The sequence below is a fragment of the Cavia porcellus genome, unplaced genomic scaffold, assembly GCF_034190915.1.
Source record: "Cavia porcellus strain 051 isolate PalLab524CR breed Dunkin Hartley unplaced genomic scaffold, mCavPor4.1 scaffold_14, whole genome shotgun sequence".
Classification (NCBI taxonomy): Eukaryota; Metazoa; Chordata; class Mammalia; order Rodentia; family Caviidae; genus Cavia; species Cavia porcellus.
Genome location: NW_026947497.1, coordinates 35722249 through 35745721, shown reverse-complemented (window position 1 = coordinate 35745721; position 23473 = coordinate 35722249). Strand labels below are relative to the sequence as shown.

The window sequence follows — 23473 nt, the reverse complement described above, 5'->3', positions numbered from 1 at the left end:
TCTACTATCAAGACGTGAGAAATACTTGTACTAAGAAATTTTGGAATAGGGTTTCTCACTCAGACACTATTGAAATTTGGAAGTATCTAATTCATAGTTGTTTAGAGGATTATCTTATGTCCTGTAGGGTGTTTAGGAGAATCCTAGTCTCACTTTTATCAATAAATCAGATTATCACTTGCCCTTGGTCAAAATCTTCCAATAATTTCCTATCAGCCTACAGCAAATCCAAACTTCACTGTGCTGTGGCTGCCAAAAGAATGCACCATGCAAATCTCCAACCTGTAATTCAAGTAGAACCACCCTTCCCCCTTCACAGTTGTGACAGCTAAAATGTCCTCAAACATTGCCAGATGTACTGTGGGGGAAACGCTGACTCCAGTTAAGAACCATTGCTATGAACAATGGAACACACAACAGTATATACAGCCTCTTTTCAGTACTGTCAACCCCCATCTGAGATGCCCTTCTGTGTTGCCTGGCATATGCACACTGCACCATAATTACTCTCCCATTCTCCTGAAATCTAGGACTGTAGACACTTATTTCACCACTTCTTTTTTCTCCAACCTCTTCCTTTCAACCAATGTTTTACTTCCTATTGTAGTGTGGACATAGAATCAACTTGAAAATATCTTCCTCTTCTTCCTATCACAATCCATCACTATTTATGTGTCTGTATCTCTATGTTCAAACTTTCCACCCATGCTATGAAGAAGCTCATCCTGCTCATAGATAAGTCCTGCCCATGTACTCATGCTGTGAGATCCTTGTCTAGAAGCCTGCTGAAACACCAGCTCCTACAATTACAGCCTTTCTCATGCATATTCTTATCCATATTCTCTGCTATGAATCATTCCCATAAAAACACTAACACACTGTGATACCACAATATTCTTTGATCCTTCTATTTGCAGTTTCCTTCAAAGATCTCTCTCGACTCTCTATACCTGCTCAACATCGTTCTTCATACAGTTGCCTTTTTCCCTACCATTGTGACTAATCCATTCTTGTGAAGGTCATCAGGACCTTCATCTAACCAAAGGTGAGTTTAGCGTTCTTACAAGTTTCTAAGCAACACGACATGGATGATCTCTTCCTTTTAGAAACACTTTTTTTTCCCATTTTTCTGGGCATTTCAACCTACGGTTCTTCCATATTAATAGCTATCCCTTCGATGTTTCCTGGCCTACCTCATCCTCTTCTTTACCTCCAAGAGTTACTATCCACAGCTCTATCCTCAGTCTCTTCCATTCTTTCCACTAATTAGTTCCCTTTGATGACTTTATACAATTTCATAACTTTAAGTGACATAGATGAACCCAAAAATTATATTTGTAGACTGGACAGTTCCTTCACTACTTACTCATATGTCCAATTGCTAACCTGATACTTCTACTCAGAAATCTGCTGGGCATTTCTAACGTAACATACATAAAACTGAACGTAACTCATCTCTTCCTTAATGTGTTTTATTTCAATGAGTGCACACAACATCCCACAGTTGCTCATTCTTGAGACTCAGAAGTCATCCTTAATTCAAATCCTCATGTGCTCATAGATGGAGCTTTTGAAAAGTTATAGAATGATGGAGACATTATAGCTAACTGTGATGTTAGAAGATGAGGCCTGGTGAGAAGTCAATTCACTAGGTGTACACCTGGAAAAGTGTAACTCTCTCCCCAAATCCCTTCTTGGCTCTCTGGTTCTGCCTGCCAGGATATGGGCAGCTTGTCCTCAGCCATATTGCCCTGAATTGGAGCCAGCAGTGTTAAGGTTTGTGTCTAGGTGGCTCCCCCAATCCTCATGTAGTCATGGAAGTGGCTGAATCCAGCATTTGTGATTGGTTTGTTGTCTAGCACTGGGATTGGTGGTGTGAGTGCTGCACATATCCAAGAGTGGAGCCCACATACAATGTAAGGATGGGAAGAAGACATGTCTTTTTGCTCGTTCACTCTTGCTGTGGTGGTCATGAATGGTGGCCCCTCAGTTGTGCCACCCTGCTTTGGAGCCAGCTGAGTATGGACTAAAATCTTCAAACTGTAAGATAAATAAACCTTTGCTTCCTTCATTTTGAGTATCAGGTATTTTGTCTTAGCAAGGAGAGAAAAGTAACTAAGACAGTGAATATGGACTAAAAACATGAATCAAAATAAATCTCTACTCTTTCCTTAAGTTTCAGGTGTTGCATATGGTGTTTTAGCAAGAGAAAGTAACTAAGACAACTATAACATTCAATCCATTCTCAGTTTCTCAGTTATATCCCCAAATTCTTCCAAAATCTCACTGAATCTCCTAAGTTCTATTTCTACTACTCTAATCAAAATCTTTATTTTTCAATAATACTCTGCAATATCCTTCCATATCTTCAAAATCTATTTTTGAGAGTCATTTTAAAGTAACCAGGTCACCTTCTCCCTTATTTGAAACCCACCAGTTACTGCCTGTCAATTTACAATAACTCCCAAATTCTTGACCATATTATGGCTACCCTAAGTGCATCACTCAGATCTCTAACCAGCGGAACATAACTAACCAAATCCCTTTGTTGCTACACTGTGAATTCATCGCTGTTTGCAATGAGATCACCTTTCCCATCAGATGCTCCAAGCTAATGACTGACCCTAAATCCAACATACATCTGGGGAACACGTGACGCCTTTGGCAGCCATCTTGAACTCACTGGTGACTTTGCTGAATCTTCTTTGTACTGCATAGCCGTCTAGGATCCTTCCACCCACTCCTCTTCCCTCTCACCCTCTGCTTGGATTAGACTTGCCTCACAGTCTCATGCCTTTCCCAGCCTTCACTGGATCCTCCCATTTTCTCTCACCCAAATATTCACCTAATAAAGCTCTCCATATATAACCCCATCTTTATTCTTGGTTATTGGAGAGCTAAGGCTAACTAATATATATCTGTAAGGCTTTGTATGACGCAATTCATGACTGCTTGGTCCATCTCTTTTTTTCTTCTATCTTTCTTGTAAACACTTCTCTGTTGGCCCTGGCCTTTGAGCATCATACCCTGTATTGTCCAGACACTTGCCAACTCTTCTTCTGGAAAGATCTGCTTGGAACCTTTGAATAGTTCATACCCTATCTCATTCAAGTTGCTTCTCAAATGCCACAACTACACAGAGACATACCTAAACTACTCTTAAACTAGTTTAAGAGTAGGGAGAGTAGTCCTCTCCCATCACAATCTTTATCTACTCTTATTTATATTTTTTACATCATTTACCACCAAATTATTTTATAAATATATAGTCTGGTATATAGATATGTAAATTACATAAATATATTTTTTTCCAGTGGTCAGTTGTCTTCCCCACTAGAATACAAGCTCCATGAAGGCAAACCTATTGTTGATGATTTATCTACTGCCTAATATACAGTAGAATGTCAAGAAAATAATGTTAAATTTGTAAAAATTTTTATTTTAATGATAGATCCATGCAATAGAAGTATTATACACATTAATTTTATATACCTCAGTAATATATATTTGCCACCCTCCTAAGTACATATATTGCAAATTAGGATACTGTCTTACTCCAGATGTAGTAACACTGTGATAATGTTCTATTTTAAAATTCTGCTCCTACAGCTTATTTGCAGATAATCTCTGAAACATGAGGAGTTCTCACAGCTTATATCTGTCAGCAAAGTGTCTAGGGGCCCAACATCTGAAGAATGATAAATTTTCACCTATCTGATATCAAGAAATTCCATTTCTAAATTTGAACAAGTTGAGGATTTTGGAAAGGGAAAATATCACAATATTTTGGTCCCCCACAATATTGGGCCCACAATATTTTGGACCCTTTAAGAGAAATGCCAGTCACCAAAAAAATTTGTCATTTGTTATTGATCACCTACAACACTGTTTTTAGAATAGCTCTAAGGTATGTAAAAGACTTTAGGAAGGCAAGTGGTCCTCAAATATAAAATTTCCCCTTTGAGAAAAAAATTGGATCTCACCATAATGATTCAGTATAATTGAATTTCCAGAGAAATTCTAGTTTCTCTTCAGATTTTTTATTAAAGAATTGCAAAACTTTATTTCTTTAAAATTTCCAGTATCACAAGCTTAAAATCTAGAAAAGTCCCTTTCCCACCCAAAGACTGAATAAAATAACAACTTTTCCAGTTTAATAGTCACACTAACATTGGTCAAAAATCATTCCTACAAGCATTTGTCCTACACCTAAGAAGCAGTGAAATCTTTAGGCAGCTGGATCACTATGATGGTGAGGTCACTTCATGTTCCAGAGACCATGCAGCTTATGATACAGATTCCGGAGAAACTCTCATAAGGAAATGAGATTTGTCTAAACCTGCCCTACTTTCTTACAGGAATACTAGGCAAATTTTTAAATGTTGGCTTTAAATACATTTTTAAAAATTAAATGGACTAAATACAAACTATCCAGAAAAAAAATCTAACACAAACTTTAAAAATATCTCATTCTAGATTGAGCAGCATGATGGCTACATATACCCATCCTTTTAGCTGTTAAAATTTGTGAGACCAGAGACTATTGTTTTCCATGACAGACTCCAAGTAAAAGGAAGATGATAATCAAAGAAACATTTAAGCAATCTAGAAAACTGAGAATGAATATGCTTTAACATCCTGAATGATAGGTATAAGTGATCTGACTGGTAAAAACTGGGAAGTGCCCACTAGTGAGTCACAGTTTATGGTCAAAGGATGAGAGTGAGCTTCTGAAAAGAAATTGAGCCAGTATGGTGGTCAGAGCTCATAGCATGAGTAAAGTCTGGACTAGAGGGCAAGATAAGTGAGATAGGATAGTATTTGCATGAAAGTTTTCAAATGTGTTTGCCTGGCTAATCTCAGAGAGTATGTATGTAGGCTCGACCTAGAGCATTGCCAATAACAAATAATAAAGACAACAGAATTCCTGAAATAGATAGTGATGGAAAGAAATGACAATTAGAATCTCCTGTAATGAAGTTCAAGGGAGAAAAAAATGAGTATCCTTTCAGGATTCTGGGATGGACATGTAGATGCAATTTGTAATAATCTCCATGTTTAGATTCCCTCAAAATTCACATACTCAATTACTGGCCTCCAGATAGCAGTACTAGGAAGTTGGGCCTTCTGAGAGATGGTTGTATCAAGAGGACTGTTGAGGGGCTGGGGATTTAGCTCAGCAGCATAAGCATCTGCCTTGCAAGCAGGCGCTCATGAGTTTGATCCTTGGTACCAATAAAAATGAAAAATACCAAAGAAAAAAAAGAGGACTGTTGGGATTAGTGCTCTTTTCAAGAGCACAATGGAGCTTGCTTGCTCCTCCTACCATCTGAGAACATGTAAAGAAGATAATGTTTATAATCCAGACCATGAATATTCTATCCCTTGATCTTGGACTTCCAGGTCTTTAGAAGTAGAAGAAAAATTCTGTCATTTATAAGCCACCAGGTCATGGACTTCTGTTACACGGACCAAAACACTATTTCTGAAATTGTAGAACTTGCTCCAAATAAAGATAGGATGGGAATGAGGTCTTTTGTAAAAACATTTAATTTAATTCCTATATAATGGCAATATAAAGAAACTAAATGTTTTGGAAAAACACTATTGCAGGCAGCATATATCCAAAGAATAAAGTAGGAAAGGGTGCAAACTAAGTTTAACTTTTAAAAAATATCTACAACTTAGTATCCTCAAGTCACGATTTTGTTAAACTTTCAGACAGAAGTCACAAACTGCAACATGAGTAAACCTCACCTGCAGTGACTAATACAAACACAGTATCACTAAAATGATGAGTAACACCCAAAACCACTTCCTCAGACTCACCCAGCTCAGCATTTCCCAATATTCTTTGACCACAGAATGCTTTAGGAATTATAAGATGTTGGTGAAACACCAACATAGAAGATATGATGCATACTTGATTAAAAGGAGACAGAAAAAAAAGTGCTTTGAGAAGAGGAAAACATAGAATACAATCACGAATAAAGTAGTAAAGTGTTCTTATAATTTAGAGAAACAGGAAATGAAATATATATGCACATGAAGCAAACCGAACACTTTTTTAAGATCATTGAAGCCCAGAGAGCAGTACTTGAGAGAGCAAATTGGAGCAGAGCTGATGGGCCAGGCAAGTGTGCACATCTACAAACACTACTGAGGCCACAGGGTGCAAATATAGACTTTGGTATGGGATGAATTGTGTCCTCCAAAATTCATATGGTGAGCAGTACCTCCGAATAGTACCACCTAGCACTAGCATCTCAGACTGTGAAGACAGGGCTTTGAAGAGGTAACTGAGGTAAAATGAGATGGGGGATGGCTACCCAATAGGAGGAACGTCCATAGAAAAGGAGATCAGGATTCAGTTACCTTCAGTACAGAGATAAGCACAGTCACAGAGGAAAGATCATGTGGGGACACAGGGAAAAATAGCCATCCCCAAGTCACCAGGAGAGATTTTCAGTGCCAGTACCTTGAGCTTGGACACTCAGCTTCCAGAACCAGGAGAAATAAGTGGCTGTTGTGTGAGCTCGCGGTCTGTGGCATTTTGTTAGGGCAGCCTAGCAAACTCACACATACATCTTCCAAATATGTTGAAAGCTGTAAATAGAGGTCGCTGAGATTTTAATCTCTTCTTCATCCTTGTGTAAAGGTTACTTCTGCATCTTTCAGCAGAGAGACAAAAGAACTCCTAGAGTGAACACCTGCTACCCATGGAAGATGGCTGAGTTGTTGGAGAGGGATCAGTGAAAATTCTGAACTCCTCATTCAAAATCTTTTACAGCACAAAATTCACCTATTGTAGCACTGTTGTCTCACACTTTTGGTTGACAATGATGAAAAAAATTAGAAGCTTTTGCTCAGAACATACCCTGCATTGAGCATTGCTTAGATGAAGTCAACAAATATACATTAAAAGCTAGAAATCTCAGACCCACAAAGAAAAAAAACCTAGAAATCTCACCTACTCTTTTTTAAAACTCAGAAATAAGATGAGGCCCTGAAAGTAGAATAATCATTACTAGATATGAGAGGGCTGTGGGGAGGAAAGAATGGGAAGATGAAAGTTGGTTGTATTTGATCACTAAATGCTATGTACACATATAGAAATATCACACTGAACTCCATTAATATGCACCATTAATATGTGTTTAGTTTTAAAAGCCTTCATATATGGTAATGAAAAAAAATTTTGAGTTTTAAAGACCTCACCTAGAATTTAGAAAGATGTTTTGCTTTAAACTTTACCTTACCATTGTGCACTCCTATATAACAATATAAATAGGATTGTTTCCCAATGAATTGCTTTTCCAAAAGTTAGAAAAGTCTTGAAAAACCTAATGAGCATGCTAATTATAGATGGCGTTCGTTTTCCTCCACAAATATAAATAGAGCAAAAAGATTTATACCCACACTAAGCAATGTTGCTGCATGTCTTTCTGCACTGTTTCTAATTACTCAGTTATTTTGCATGTGTGTATAGCAGAGGAGTTTGCCTAAAGGCTAAGCTTGACATTCCTAGAACAATATTCCCCTCAGTGGCCAGCTCCATGACGTGGTGTCACTCTTCATTCCCTTTGACCTCTCTTGAATGCTCACACATTCCTGAAACTCTTCTTCCCCTATGTTGGAGACACTGCCCTTTTCTAATTCATTCTCTGATGTCTCTTTTTGACAAGCTTCTAGTTGTTGCTTATGTTAACAAAAAAATGTTGTGTAAGGCCCCTTCCAGTCTCCTTGCCCTTTCTTTTTCACATTTTGGCTCCAAATGAAATGCATTCCACTTGTGGCTTCAGTTACTAATTACTATGCTGTTGTATTTTGAGCCAGAAGACCTTACTAGACCCAGATATGCAGCTCCATATGCCCTCCTATATCAGCCATCTCTGCTTGAATGCTTTCAAACTGTTTCAAAATCAATTCCTCTCCCATAAACCCTTTGGGATTCCCAAATGTGGCTCCCCTTTCCCACTACTCTGATGAATTCACCATCAATCTTCCTTACCCAGCCTTTTTGTTTTCATATTGTCTATCATGCCTTTCATGCTATTACAGCAGAATACAGTCAGTTTCTACAGACTCAGATGCGATGATCTTCAAAGCCAAAAATACGTACTAGAGAGCCCTTTTCCCAAATGTTTTTTGCCTCCCTAATTGGCAGACAGTCCTAACACTAAGTGACTTATTTTCAAGCAATTTGTTTACCCCTTCACGTCATTAGACTCTGGTCTTTCTAAGAGTAAGGCCAGGTCTTTTTATCACTATACATAGTACCTGGTTTATAGTATTTAATCAATAAACACTGTTGAACTATTTTGAGCATTGTCTAGGAAACTTTCAAGTTGCTATTTTTTTACTCTTCCTGATTTATTCCTGAGATCCAACCTAGTCCCCCATCAACAACACCAAATTTTTAGATAATCTGCATAAATGGTTGCGTTACTTTGTCTCTCTAGGACTGGTTCCAGGCTTGACCATTCAGTTTGCTTGGGCCAATGGAATAATGGCAATGGCAAACACGATGCCAATAGACACTTGAGTGCCTTGACTCTGGGCAATACCGTGAGATGAATGAGCCAATGCAACCTTGTGGATAATGAAAACATATGGCCCACATACCATACCCTTACTCCAGCCAAAAGCCAGATATGCAAGTGAGGCCATTGAATGCTAGTGGGCTGCAGATTTGTGAGCAAATCCAACTGATAAACGAGCACAACCACAACCAACTAAACCAGTCCCCTGCTGAGCTTTGACCAAATCACTAACCCACTAAATCATGAGCTGATTCTGTGATTCCACTGTTCTGTGAAACCAGTATATTACCAAGGTTTGAGGAGGGCTTGTTATAGAGCATAGGCTAGCAGTTATATTGATTCTTTTCATGATTTGTGCCTTAAAGTTTCCCTTCAAGCCACAAAATCATTATCCATCATCATTTCATTGCCCACCTTCATGCTCCACACTAGGAAGTCACATCAACATCTTTTCTGGCCGCTGTTTACTACGCAGTGAGTAAAACATTTCTGTCAAATGAATCTTCCCAAAACTTTTTTTTCACTATATCCTGATCAATAGTAAATAAGGAAACATGTTTAATTACCTATTTTTGTACCCGAGATACATATTTTGATCTTAAAATCATAAGAAATAAATTAGAAATAATTTATCATTAGAAATAAATGATAGAATCATTCAGACTAAGAAATTCCATAGATAATGCAAACTTACAACTTCTTATATGTAAGGAAAAGGCTTAGGAAGCCCAAGGAACTTGCCAAGATCACACATCTACATAATATCAGGAGTAAAATAGAATGCAGAGTAAAAGTCTCTTTCAACTCTAAAATTCTGTACATACTTATTGAAGACATTTTGATCAAATGGACTCATACACTGGAAGACCACATTCTCTATAGTCTAAAGGTACAGCCATAGCACTGCATTCATTTGAAGCAGAGCTTACTTATCATGTACCCAGCAAGTCTATCCTTTCTATCTCCCAATTGTGTAGTTGTCACCTCACATGTAGAGCTTATCATTTGTAAGGAGAATCAGTCATTTTTTCATTGAATACAGTAACTTCTCTTTGTAATGTTCAGTTCTAGAAGAATAGTGTCATGGTTTATGTTGGTGGCCCCTAAGCCTCATGCCTTTGCATGAGTGGTTCATTGGTGACATGCATTTGTGAGCAATGCCCCACCTCACACGATTAGAGATGATGCTTTTGGAAGGGGATTGGAACTCTAGGCTCATTAGCAAATTCATCCATTGATGAGTTCATAGTTGAATGTACTGTCAGGATGTGAGGCCTGATGGTGGAAGAGGTGGGTCACTGAGGACGTGATGTGAAAGGAAGTGTTGTTTTCAGCTCCTTTCTCTATGCTTCCTGGCTGCATAGATTGAGCAGCTTTTTTTATGCCATGGAATTTCTGGCTCAGGGCCAGTCAGCCATGGACAGAATCCTCCAAAACCGTGAGCTGGTATAAACTTCTCTTCCGTTAGGTTGCTGGTATCAGATCTTTTGTCCCAGTGATAAGAAAATGATGAATACAGAGAATTATATGGCTGCTCTTGTGACTGCTCAGCTTTGTTCTTAAAGTTCAAAAGCAGCAATAGATGATATGTTATAAAAAGTGAGAGTTGTTTTTAATGACTTTCTCTGTACAAATAGGTTGCAGACTAGGTTTAACCCATGTGTTATATGGTTTGATGATACCTAAAAGAGTAGGCCAACTATTAGGTTATCTAAGAAAAAAAAACTTCTGATGTTCTCTGTGTTTTCTCCAGGGTGATGGTGGTAATAGTGCAAGTAGCCAATGCTAGTCTCACCAAAAATGTCACATAAATAATACATGAATATAACGTCACTTCAAGACATACATACATATAGTAAGGTATTGTCATTTAGAAATCTTCAAAAAATACAGAAGTGTGTAAAGTATAAAAGAGCCTTTTACTCACATTCTTTCATTCTGTTCCTCTCTTAGAGGTTATTGATTTTTAACTGTTTAGTACTTATTATTCCAACCCTTCTTCCAGTAATTTATAAACATATACAAATCTGTATAATTGCATTTTATTTTTGTTTTATTTTATATAAATAGTATCTACTGTACCTTATATGACATAGTGTGATTTATTCTCTACTTAATACTGCATATCTTAGTAATTTTTTAAGTCAAAGATGAAATTTATATGAAATAGTATTTTGTAGTATGGATATATCATAATTTATTTACAGTCCCCATAGATACTAAGGTTATTTTCAGCTTTTTACTTTTACAAATAGGGCTGAAATGAACAGCCATGTACATTTTTTTAATGCTCCTGGAGACTGAACCCAGAGCCCTGCACATGTTATGTAGGGACTCTACCTCTAAGCTACACTTCCAGCTTCCTCTCTACAGAGTAGAAGCCAAAATAATGTACAAGCTATTTGTCTTAGTTACTTTTTACTCTATGAGTAAATACCTATGAGACAAAATGAGACAAAATACCTGAAGCCCAAAGTTGGGAAAGGGAAGGTTTATTTCTTACAGTTTTTGGAGGTTTCAGTCCACACTCAGTTGGCTCCAAGGCAGGGTGGCATGGCTGGACCGCCATTCATGGGCTGCAAACAGTAAGGAAACCGGTAAGAGAGTGAGACATGCCTTCTTCCTGCCATTACATCACATCCTGGCTTCACCCCTAGGCTGGTGTAGCACTCACTCCCCCAATCCAAGTGCTAGACAATGAACCTATTTTGGGGATTTTGATCTGTATTATAACACCTTGAAATACAAAAATACTTAATATGTGTCCCTTTACAAAAAGTTTGCAATTCCTCCTCCAGCTCACAAATTTACTAGTTGCTATGAGGGTGAGACTCATGACTAATCTCATTCCAGATATGTCATAATGAGTTTAACTTCCACACACATTATCTGTAATGGCAACATATGTCAGAGACAGGTTTTTTCCTGGTTTTCACCCAAAGACCTTTCCCTTTACTTTAATTTTTTTAAATGTTAACATAGGTTTTTAAATGTACAATGTTTTGGTTGGATTCCATTTTCTCTGTCTAGACAAGACCTCTTATCTCTTCTATTAATTGAAATGGAGCAATTAATTTTATAATATGGTCTTTCTACAAGCCACAGATACTATGCTCTGTTTTCTTTGCCTAGGACAGGAATGTAGCTGTCTGTAGATTGGAAAATTGCTTGCCGCTTAGGAGTTTACTGCTATTATGAGAACAAAATTTTGAAGATTTAAGAGTTTTAAATTACTAGATACTCCTACGAAATGAAAGGCAATAAAACTCCCATTCTTTTGCATAACACAGAATAAATCAGCGGAATTAACAAAGGAAGTTTCCTGGCAGTGTGGCAAAAGATGACAAAGAGGCTGCAATGTGTGGCATGGGAAAAGAGAATCAATGGTAACAGCACTGTAGCTGGTTAAAGATGACACAAAGGGAAATTTACTGCAATCCTGGAGACACTACAAAACAAGCAACTTTACAAAATGTTTTTTTAATAGACTATCAGCATATTTAGCAGGAAATGGAAAACCTATACTACTAGGCATCCATCGCCACCACAGGAAACCCTATGCCACCTACCTTCTGTCCTCTTATAAACTGGGGGAGTGATGTAATTCATTTCTAACGTTCCAACTCAAGAGTACCATTCACACTTGTCATCTACTGTACTAGTCAGTACTCACTACAGAAAGATTTAAAATAAGATACATAGTATATAAGGATTAACAAAATAGGCTTATAATGGCTGCTCCCAGAGTCAAGTGCGCAAGACTGCACAAGGACTGTCTCTGCACAGGAGAGTCAAAGGATCCCATCAAAAGAACCAGTCAAAGGCCTCAAGCTCACTGTATTGTCTCCTGCGAGTCCCTATCGGGAGTCTGAAATGTCTGCACTGGAAGGCTGAAGAGTCGCACAAGAAGCAGAAAACAGACTTCCAATGCAAAGGCAAAGACAGGACTTCCTTCAGAGAGACAGCAGTGAGACTTCCTGCTTCCTTTCCCTTTTTATTCCATTCAGGCTACAAACCTATTGGTTGGTGCCACTCACACCCAAAGTGGATCTTCCCATCCTCGGTGAATCCCTTCAGCCACATCCACAACTACATGAAACTAACCAGTTGCGTTTTTTTAAATTTAAATTTATACAACAGTTAACTGGTTATCAGAGCTACTTATTAAAAACCTGAGCCCACTGTGCTGCTATAACAAAACAATACTTAAGATTGGTTAATTTATAAAAGTGAGAAATTTATTTCCTGTAGTTCCAGAGTCTGGGAAGTCCAGGCTGAATGCAGATGTGGTGTGAAGTTTATCTGGATCCAAGTGGGTGACTTTATTGCTACACTTTCCAGAAGTGATGATTACTGTGTCCTCACATGACAGAGAGGAAGGAAAGCCTCAAAGAGGTTAGTTCCCTACAACTTGTATTACAAAAGTACTAATCCATTCATGAGGCTTTTACGAGTTAATCACTTTCCAAAAGACTCCATCTCTGAAAGACTCCATCACTGAACATGAATTCTTGAGGGACACATTCATTTTTGTAGCACAAAGTTAATAACCTTGGGCAAATCACCTAAGCTTTCTTAGTGTCAGCCTTCTTTTATGTAAGATGGGGGCCCTAACAGTACTTACCTTGCAGAGTTTTTGTAATAATTACAAGCGATAGTGCACTAAAAGCACTCCACACCGTGTTGGCAAGCAGTAAGTGTGGTCCATAGCCATTAAAGGTCCATAGTCATTAAAATATCATCCAAATCATATATGATTGAGACTAGAGGGATGGCTCATCATGAGGCATCATGAGGTTCATCTTCTCCAGCTGTGAAACTGTGAAACCTGATGATCACGTAGTCCCAAACACAACAGTGGATAACCCTCATTTCAACAGGCAGAAATCAAAGGGAAGGAAATGTGTTGGGTCCCAAGCAAGTCCAAAGCTTAGCAAGGAAAATTTCATTAGCCCTCAAAGCAGAGAATATCCTTCTTGGTTTGATTCACTGCCCTTCAGCTCTGCTGGGGTGACAGCTCTGTGGGTGACTGCATCCCTGAGGCAGTAGAGGTGTCTGCATGCCTGCCAAAGTCCAGAGACCATTGTACCACTTGAAACTTAGCTGACAGACATGCTTCCTGACCCTGAGGTGACAGTGGCAGCTCTGATGAATGACTTCTGGGTCACTTTGGGTATCGTTCTCTTTTCTTGAAGAATAGTACATTAGGAGCTGAAGCCCTTCCAATTTCTCCCCTTTGGAGTGGGAATATGTATCAGGAGTCTGGACTCCACTGTATTTCCTTACGCCTTCCATTCTTTCTAATACTCGTGCTTTTCTACGTGCATAGTAATGAAATAAATTTTATATGTCCCTAAAAGAATCTCTAAACTATAGGATCATTCTCACGTAAAACAGTATTTTCACATTTAATAAAATCAGTGATCACTTAACAGGATCTAACACCTAGTTCAAATCCAAACTTTTCCAGTTGTAAAAAAAAAAACAAAAAAAGAACTTTCCCAATTGGCTTATCCAAACCAGGGTAATTGCCTATATCTGTTGTTTTCCTTTAAATCTCTTTTAATCTGGAAGAAAAATGCCCTGACTGACTTGTTGATGAGACAGAGCTAGGAGTCATGCTTTCTAGATTTGCTTCTTTGTGGTGTTTATTTAACTCATTTGTCTATTCCTTTTCTTTGCTGGAAACCAGAAGTAGTAGCTAGTGACTTGATTACATCGAAGTTAAACATTTCCGGACAGATGAAATATGTCATCGCTTAATATCAGATTACCTCACCACCAGTGGAGGTAAAATTTGATGGATTTTCCAGTTGTCCAATGGGGTCATCAGAAATTTACAAAACATCAGGCATCGATTATATTTTTGATGAGACAGTTTACCATCTCCAGTACCAGGTACAACATTCTCCCAGTGAGAAAACACAGACTAACACTTTAGAATATAGTTATCCCTGACACAAAACCAGTTTGAACTCAGTATGTACATTGTATGCTAATTTTTTCCCGTATGGTATAGACTAAAAATATTTTTAAAAAATTTAAGAAAAAGATAAGTATATCATGAATTCACAAAATATACTCAGATAAGTCTATTTTACCATTTACTGTCTTAAATATACACAATTATAAAAAGTTAAAATTTATCAAAACACAAACACTTGTAGGCCACAAATGAAGCTATTTGCAATAAAGGGAAAAGCAAACAAATTTAAAGATGTGGTGTTATCTATAATTGCATGTAACTAAATGTAGCACATATTGCACTACTATAATAATTTCAAAGCCACTACCTGTTGCTATTTCGATGAGCTTAAGTGACACTCATTATCCCGTGAGCACTCTTTTTTCCAAGACATTGTGCACAGCAGGAGAAAGTGACTTCTTGTGTTTTTTACATGTTTCACCGTACATGATACACAAAAGATATCAAATATATGCTAAATAATCAAGTATATGTTCCTGGTAAGACTTTCAGTCAATAGCAGGTTATTTGTAGTTTAGTTTTGGAAAGTCAAAAGTTATACTGAGTTGAATATGGAGATGCATAGCTGTAAGCCCAGCACAGTAAGAAGCTGAGGCAAGAGGATCACAAGTTTGAGCCCAGCCTGAGAAACTTTGCAACTTAGCAAGACCCAATCTCAAAATTTAAAAAAAGGGCTGTGGATATTGCTCAGTGCACAGGTCCTGGGTTCAAAGACAGGGTGGGGTAGGAGATTGTTATAAGGCTCAGTGGGCAGTGAAGGCAGAGAATGGACCCCGGAGAATGCTGAGAAGTCCCATACAACCTGGGTACCTTCACACTCTCCCACTACAAAGAGGGGCACAGGAACCAGTCACCCAGGTGATGTTGTGTTGGTAGCATCTGCCAGCAGAGGCAAGAAGTCCTTCACAAAGATTTGGGGACAAATGCAATCATTCAAAGTGAGAAACAGATACAGTTTCATCAATAGAAATGATACCAAGGAAGATGTATTTGTATACCCAACTGCCATACACACCCACCCCAGAAATACCTTAGCGAGGAAGAAGATGGAGAAACAGAGTCTGACATTATTGAAGGAGAAAAGAATAAGGAGGTGGCAAATGTTACAGGCTCTAGTACAGAGCCAGTTCAAGCTAGTAAACACACCGCAGATGGTAAGTAACCTTTGCAAATGCTTTGTATCTCCCAATGTCCTCCACTCAGCAAGCTGTAGAATTCTGAACAGAACATAAAGTGGGGAAGAAAGGAAGGAAAGAAGGATCAGAGAACACTCTTAAGGTCAGACAAGATGACACCAGCTCCACTACTCCTACCTTGGGGCCACCTGGGCATCCACCAGTTTTTCAGCTTCTTGTGCATGAAGAAGAGGAAGAGGATGCTGACAGCCACAGTCAGAGACACAGTGTCACAAGTGTTACAGCATTATACATTCACTCTGCCGAGCCCCTCCTTACCAAGGCAGCCTGGAAAGAATGGTGGTAAAGAGAATAAGGAAAATCAAGGAGATGAAATACAAGATCAGCAGGCACCCCAACATCCACACCATAACTTCAGCAATGATGCAGACACCATAAGATGGTAAACATAGGAAAACAGCCAACCCATCAGTAGGTTGAGTGAGTGAGATTTTATTCATTCCTGAAGCAGAACAGGGCTGAGTAAATGTCAGCTTACCATATCTACCATCACGTGGCCATCCATGCACAAGGAGAAATGAATGTCAAATTCCAACAATAGGAAATGAACAAAACGTTGGAACTTAATATACTAAATGCATACTTTTTGTCCATTTACCAGCTAACTAGAATCATCTGCATTATCTATGCAGCATGGCACATTCTTTTTTGATTCCTTTTAAATTTATTTTAAAGAGAAAAAAACAATAAAAACAATGATACAGAATTTAAATGAAAGAATAATGACAATTTTTTGAGCCTGGTTTTTCTCAATAAACTTTTCAAGGCCTTTAAATTTGTTTCATATCTGGCCAACTTGAGACTTTCAAGATCTCATCTGAAATTTATAACAAAAGTCTATAACCCAAGTTTCTCAGAAAAAGCCAACAAAGTGCAAGCATCTGTTAATAAAAGTCTTAATATAATTTTTTTTTCCAAAAGTGATTTTTCTGTTGGGGCCAGCATCCCTACCCCCCAAGTTGTTCAAATGTTAACCATATTTCCTTTTGGAAGCAAACTGCCTATAGTGAGTTTTCATTTAAAATGGACCTTTATCCAGGGATGATGCTACGCATGTAATCCCACTACTCTGGGATGCTAGGGCAGGAAGATTGTGAGTTGGAGTCCAGAGCAATTTCGCGAGATTTGTATCAAAATTTTAAATGTTTAATTTAATTTAATTTTAAAAGTACTGGAGATAGAGTCAGGAATTTAGCTCAGTGACATAAAGTGCCTGCTCGGCAAGCATGAGGTTGTGAGTTCAATCCCTGGAACCAAAAAAAAAAATACGGGGATGTAATTTATTGCTCGTGCCCAGGGTTCAATCCCTAGTACCAGAAGGGAAAAAATAAAAACACCTCAACTGAGAGGATTTGTCTTTGTACCCTCAGGCCAAGGGCCTTCACTGCCAATAGTCCCAGCCACCACACCCACCATGTGGGAGCTTCAGTGTCCGTTCCAGGTCTCTTGTCTCTGGAGAATGTCTCTTTAGTTCTTGCTTTTCTCCTCACAACCAGCCTTGTGGTTCTTCCTTGTGGTTCTTCTTTCAATTCTTTAGTTTTCCTCCCCCCAAGAAATTAAAAAATGTACACTTTCCCTGCAAATGCTGTGAAGTTGAAATTTTTTATTGCATCTCAAGATTGAGGTTCTCAGGAGTCAGCAGCTGTGAAAGGGACTTGTGAATGTCAATCAGGAAACTCAAATTTAGAAGACCATTTGCCCAAAGAAAACATGAAACACTGGTTTTTAAGTGCTATCTCAAGCACTTCTTAATCTACAGCAGTTATTGCACAGGAAATCAATATGATGTGATGCCGAGAGAAGCCATGATAAATCCCTTCCCAGCAATGCTCCACTTAATGAGCTGCCTGAACCAGAATTAAGTGAGATGGAGGAAGTTTCCCCTGAAACCTAGGAAACCTGCAAATCTGCATCCAACTCACCTCCCAAGGATCTGCCTTTGGAAATCAAATTGAAAACAGTTAAATCTGTTGACAGTCTGCTCTTTACAAGTATAAATCAGGCAATAAAGAGGTAGGAGAAGTATATTAGTCTTGCTTATAAGAAGCTAACTTTGCCAAAAATACCAAAGTCATTTTCTCCAAAGTAAAACACAGAAGATGAGATAAACCTCCAACAAGAAGGCATGTTTGTGTTATTCTCACCTAGAATGAGGCAACTCCAATGTCTTTCAAAAGCAGATCTTGCTCGTGACTCAACACTTATTTATATCTGAAGATCTTCCTTAGAAGAGACCGTAAACTCATTTTATGAACTTAGAGGTCAATAGGTAGCACAAACAAGATTTCATCTTGAATCAGGAAAAAAATTTTCCTATGGTAAATATATATATATATATATATATATATATATATATATAAATGTATTATGTTAATCATTTTACATGTACCTTTCTCTCTCATTGTCATGCAACCTTCACTCACCACCATCCACCTTCAGAACTTCTTCATCATCCTAAAGCAAAACTCAAATACATAAACAAGTCCCCATTCTCCAAGCTCCTGGTAGTCACTTTCTACCTTCCGTTACTCTGAATATAACAGTTTTAAAGCCCTCACATAAATGGCATCATACTGTTCAATAAAAATGATAAGAAGCTATTTTTTGGACTAAGCTCTTGAACAAATTGGGCTAAAACTCAAAATGAAGTCACACGCACCAAAGTTCCATGTCACCAAGCTGAAATTAACTTGGTTATGTTACCTCCCAAGAAATCCCAGTAGAAAGCAAGCTGTCAAGATTCCCAAGCAGACAGTTTAACCAGCACAATAGTGAGCTACCCCCTGCCTTACACACACATAGAGATAACCTTGAAGTAAACTCATAAAAACTCATGAGCTATTTGTCTACTACTCTGTGCCTCTGTCCCACCTTTCAGGAAAGTAACTTTGAAATGGTCAAACCATTTGTTGTTGCCATTCTTTTGTTTCTGCCTTCTTCAAATGTTTTCTGTCTACAAAACCAACCTCTTCTGCAGCCCATCACAATGCTTAGTCTATTAGATGTGATGGTGCAAAGCCTGTTTATCCCAGCACTCTAGGAGACTGAGGCAGGGGGATTGCATGTTTGAGCCCAACCTGGGCAATTTAGCAACTTAGTGAGGATTCTTCTCAAAATAAAAAGTAAAAATTTCTGGAGAATTAGCTCAGTGTGAAGGCCCTGAGTGTAATACCAGGTAGCAAAAAAGAAAGGAAAGAAAGAGAGAGAGAGAGAGAGAGAGAGAGAGAGAGAGAGAGAGAGAGAGAGAGAGAGAGAGAGAAGAAAGAAAGAAAGAAAGAAAGAAAGAAAGAAAGAAAGAAAGAAAGAAAGAAAGAAAGAAAGAAAGAGAAAATAAAAAGAAAGAAAAAAAGAAAGAAACTAAGTTTCTCTTTTATGGGATAAAGTGTAGCCTGATTCTAGAATCATAAAGAAAGCCAATTAAGGTTCTAAATTGCTGTGGCTTTTTGTCCTGTGACAATATAATGTATGTCCTTTTGTGTCTTCTTTACTTTGCTTAGCGTATTGTCCTCAAAATTCATCCAGGCTGTAGGCTTTCACTCATGCGTCAAGATTTTGTTTTCTGTTAAGGCTAAACAACATGCCACTGGATGTATACAACACATTTCATTCATTCATTCATTCATTCATGAATATTTGTGGTGTTCTCATCTTCTGGTTATTAGGACTAATTCTGCGATTAACATGGGTGTACAGATATTGTCTAAGTTCCTGGTTCAATTATTTTAATATCCCAGGCAGTAAATCTCATAGATTACATAGAAGTTTTCTATTTACTATTTCAAGGATTAATTAGCCAGATGCGGTAGTGCAAACACTCTTGGACACTGAGCCAGAAGGATCACAAATTTGAGTCCATTTGGGCAATCCAGCAACTCGGCAAGCTTTTGTCTCAAACTTTCAAAAAACAAATTAAAAGGGGGTTGGAGATGTAGCTCAGTTTGAAATCCCTGGGTTTAAACCCCAGTACCACAAAAATAATAATGATAGCATTTTGAGGACTTTCATGCTGTTTTCCAACAGCCGCTGCCCTATTTTACCTTCCAGCAATATCCAAATATTCCAATTTCTCCACATTCTTGTCAACACTTGGCTATTTTCTCATTTGGGTTTTGTTTTTTGTTTATAATAACCATCCTGTGGGTGTGAAGGAAGAATTTTTAAGAAGTCATCCCACACCACAATTGGATCAGCTGTCTCAAAACACAGGGACTGGTGGGTGTGCTCTAACAAAGACTGGACAGACTGACACGTTTAGTTGTGCACTATGTAACTGTCCCTGGTTGGAGAGTACATAGGGACTGACAGCCATCAGGTTTTACATACCATGCTGTGAACTGCCTCTTCTGGGAGAAGACAGTAACCTTTTCTTCCTAGAAAATACCGTCAGTTTGCCAAGCCACTTGCCCAGAGCTTCTTCGGGGCACTTAAGTTATTCCAGCTGGTTAAGTCTCCTTCAGAGAGAAGCTGTAGGTATAATAGAGGAGAAATACCTAGTCCAACAGAGCTAGAGAATCATAAAGGCCCCTTTCAATTGTGGTGTTCTTAGGACATCCTTAATGGTTTTACAGAATGCTCCCTAAGTCTTTGACACCCATCTCTTTCTTAGATGGGGAATCTACACTCTTGCTTTGAATCTGAGGTCTGTGACTGCTCAGCTATTGGAAGATCCTTGTGCCCATTTCTGGGCCCAAATCCTAAGAAACCTGGCAACCTCCACTTCCTGTCTCTTGGGACACTCATTCTTGGATCTTAGCCAACCACACTGTGCCAAACCCAAACTACTTTTGTGGAGATGCACACACGGAGAAAAACTAAGCACGCAGAAGTGCATGCTCTACCCCTGACTATACAGCACAGAAACGCTCTGTTCCAGACAAGCCCTGCCCAAACTACAGACCTATGAGCAAAGTGACTGACTGTTATTTTAAGCCACTGTACTTGAGGGTGGATGACTTATTAGCTGAAACACAATCTGAGTGGTCTGTGATGTGATGTGACCAGGCTCCCATCTCTCCTTGCCACATTAGGCCACTGCAAGCCAGGCTTTCCCTGAAGAGTCGTCATGGTCCTTACACATTAGAGTCGCTGTTTTTCTCACCTGTTACAGACAAGGGCCTTTTTGCACACCTCTCCTCTCCCACCGACCACCCCGGATTTTGGTTAGGGTCCCAGCTATGATAAAGACGCTGAGCAGGGTCTGTACCCTCCTTATCTGATTTTCTCCAGGCGCTACAGGTTCACCTCAGACCTTTCCACAGACTCTCCTGGGCCACCTCCTTTGCCCCAGGCTAGAGGCCTGTGCTCCTGGGACCCTGGCTTGAGAAACAAGATACAAGCAACTCTCACTTGATCCAGAAACCTACTGTCCACTTGGGTCCCCTAACTTCCTGTAAACTGGAGAGGGCGCGCCCAAGCCAATCAAAGGAAAGGCAGAGGAGAAGCCACCCTTGGGCGCCGGTTGTCTCCAGCTGCTCCTCCACAGATCAGACCTGCCCGCCCTGACTGGCCAAGGGACGAGCCTCCTGTCTCCTCTGCTAACCCTCCCCCTCATTTCAGGAAGGAAACAGTTAAAAGACTCCTGCCCTTGGGGGCCTGGGAGGGGGCGGCATTTTTGTGCTCCTCCTGTCTTGCTCCCTGGAGCACTGTAGGTTAGGACGCTCTCACAGTCCTAGCAAGAAGTAGAAGGTCCGGGAGCTCGGGGAGGAGGACGTGGACAGGCGGAGGCGTGCTCCTCGCCAGTTTTCTTTCTCTTGCGACTCCTCGCGCGCGCCGGGACGTCCCTGCGGTCCGGCGATCTCGGAGAGGCGTGGGGAGGCTTCTCCATCCCACCTGGTGGTCGCCGGAGACCGAAGGCTCTGCGACGCGTCCCTGCAGAAGCTGCGCCCCGCCGGGAAGTTCTCCGGAGCCGAGCGGCCTTGCGCCCAGGGCTGCCGCCCCGCCGCCGCCGCCGCCGGGGACACCGGTCACCTCCGCGCCCCCCGCCCGCGCCGCCCCCGCCGCCTCGGGCCCAGGCGCCGCGCGGACTGGGCAGCTGTCTGCGCCCCGCCGGGCTCCAGGGCTCCACGGTCGGTGCAAGTCTGTGCTTCTGGGACTGGGCTGCGGGTGTGGGAGCCGCCGTCTGGGCCACTCGGTGGAGAAGACCCGGGCACCTTCTTGACCAGTCGCCCCCACCCTGCGCCGCCATGGGACTGGCACCCACCTGCCCGAGGGTGCCGGGTGGGGAGGGCGCGTTCCGGGGAGGGGTGCGCTGGGGAAATGTTCGCGGTTGGAGAATTGATGCAAAGCACTTCCCCTCCTGAGGCGGAATTCGGGATTTTAGTAAAAAGAAGCCCAGTAGTTCTTCCTGGGTGCCCCCCGCCCAGCGCGCGCGCCGCCCCCGACATGCAGGAACTTTGCGGAACATCTTGCCTCTTGTCGCTTGCTCCAAAGACTACTTGTGAAGCTGTCTTCCCTTCACACTGCTTCTCCCTTCACACCCTGGGTATGCCAAGGGCCGCCAGGCACTTGGCCTGGAGAACTGATGTCTTGCGGGTAGGGGGGAAGTGGGCCCTGGTGTAGCTACTTTTGGAAAATCTGGCTGTTGGAGGTCTGAGCGTTTTGTTCCTTTAAAGGGCACTTGTTGCCTTTCACGTGCAGAAAACGAGGGCTGGTTTTAGATAATCGGGCTCTGTTTACACCATCCTAATAGCTTTGCCCTGATAGAGTTGGGGTGGAGGCGCATTAAAGCCAGGCAATGTGGCTAATTTCTTACCCAGAGAACAAAACCACAGAAAACTTGTATAAAGTCTCTAGGATTTTTGTTTGTTTCTTTTATGGGTGGTGGTGATTGTTATTGTTGTTTTTTGTTTTTCCCTCTCTACTTTAGTTGCTTATGATCCCACTATCATCACCCCTTCTGGTTTAAGTGTTAGCTGATTGAGCAACACCTTGGCAGTCATGTAAATTACCTGCTCTGAACTCTTGCCATTTTGTTAAGATTGGAATTTCCAAATTACTAATCACAGGTAAACTTGGATCCTGACAGCCCCAAATGTTAAACGGTTAATGCCCAAGCATCAGGATTCTGTCTGCTCACTTAATAATAGCTGTTTTGCTCCGGCAAACTCTGGAAGCGCTAAAAGGAAGAGTGGTGAGTTCCATAGCCGTGTTCTGTCCTTCAGGTCTGAACCTGAGAAGCTTCATCTAGAGCTGTGGCTGATTATGACTCTCTGATTCAAAGCAAGTGTGACTCAGATGCATGAAAGTGAGCTACAGAGGCATCCTAGGAAAAATATGCATTTGAACAGGGTTTTCTCTTGGAGAGTCAGAATAGCTCAGTTGTGAGAACATTAGACTGAAAATGACAATATGGTGACCATGTGCCAGGTCTCTTAGCTTTGCAGCTCAGTACGTGGAAAGCTGACAAAGATTTCATCAGAAACTATTTCTATAGTAGTGCCACTGTTGGAAGATGGTCTTAACGGGAGCTAGGCGGACCATGATAAGAACCCATAACCTTGGCCTTCTTAGCTCCTGCTTAATCACCTGAGCAAGCAGCAGTGGATTTCAATGAGTGGCACAGCGCCTGTGGTAGTCAACTCGGTTTACGAAATAACCCTCTAGCTGACTCTGATGGGTGAAGAGCCATTCCTTTTCTGGAAAAGGCCTCTGTCTCTCCTTAAGAAAACTATTTCTAAATGTTCCTTTCCTATTGGAAAAGAGAGAGGCCGTAGTCACTAAATAGCATAAGATATCAAAGAATCCCCACC

The 23473-nt window shown here is 40.3% G+C and overlaps 2 protein-coding genes across 4 annotated transcripts in view; one reads left to right on the top strand and one right to left on the bottom strand.

The window, feature by feature from the left end:
• Positions 1-274: 274 nt before the first annotated feature.
• LOC134478693 (serine/arginine repetitive matrix protein 3-like) lies at positions 275-22128 on the bottom strand. Of its 2 annotated transcripts, none has more exons than XR_010051475.1 (2): positions 15843-20680; positions 275-11119 (listed from the first exon to the last, which is right to left on the bottom strand). XR_010051475.1 is itself a non-coding variant. In XM_063260807.1 (2 exons), the coding sequence occupies exon 1, from the start codon at positions 22126-22128 to the stop codon at positions 21394-21396; it is 735 nt and encodes a 244-aa protein (XP_063116877.1). In that variant the 3' UTR covers positions 275-11119; positions 20049-21393. The 2 variants fall into 2 exon arrangements, 1 of the variants encoding a protein (XP_063116877.1); XM_063260807.1 differs by having other exon boundaries at positions 20049-22128.
• Positions 21654-23473, top strand: part of Ednra (endothelin receptor type A) — a 51729-nt gene continuing 49909 nt past the window's right edge. The window contains exon 1 of one of the 2 annotated variants that reach the window (XM_003476832.5): positions 21654-21790. The gene's annotated coding sequence lies outside the window, so the exon portion shown is untranslated. Of the gene's footprint in view, positions 21791-22101; positions 22207-23473 lie in introns of those variants that run through there. The other variant, XM_063260806.1, reaches the window with a different exon arrangement.

Bases quoted from the DNA above. Each gene is read 5' to 3' on its own strand.
- LOC134478693 (XM_063260807.1), bottom strand. From the start codon at position 22,128: ATGTTCCGCAAAGTTCCTGCATGTCGGGGGCGGCGCGCGCGCTGGGCG.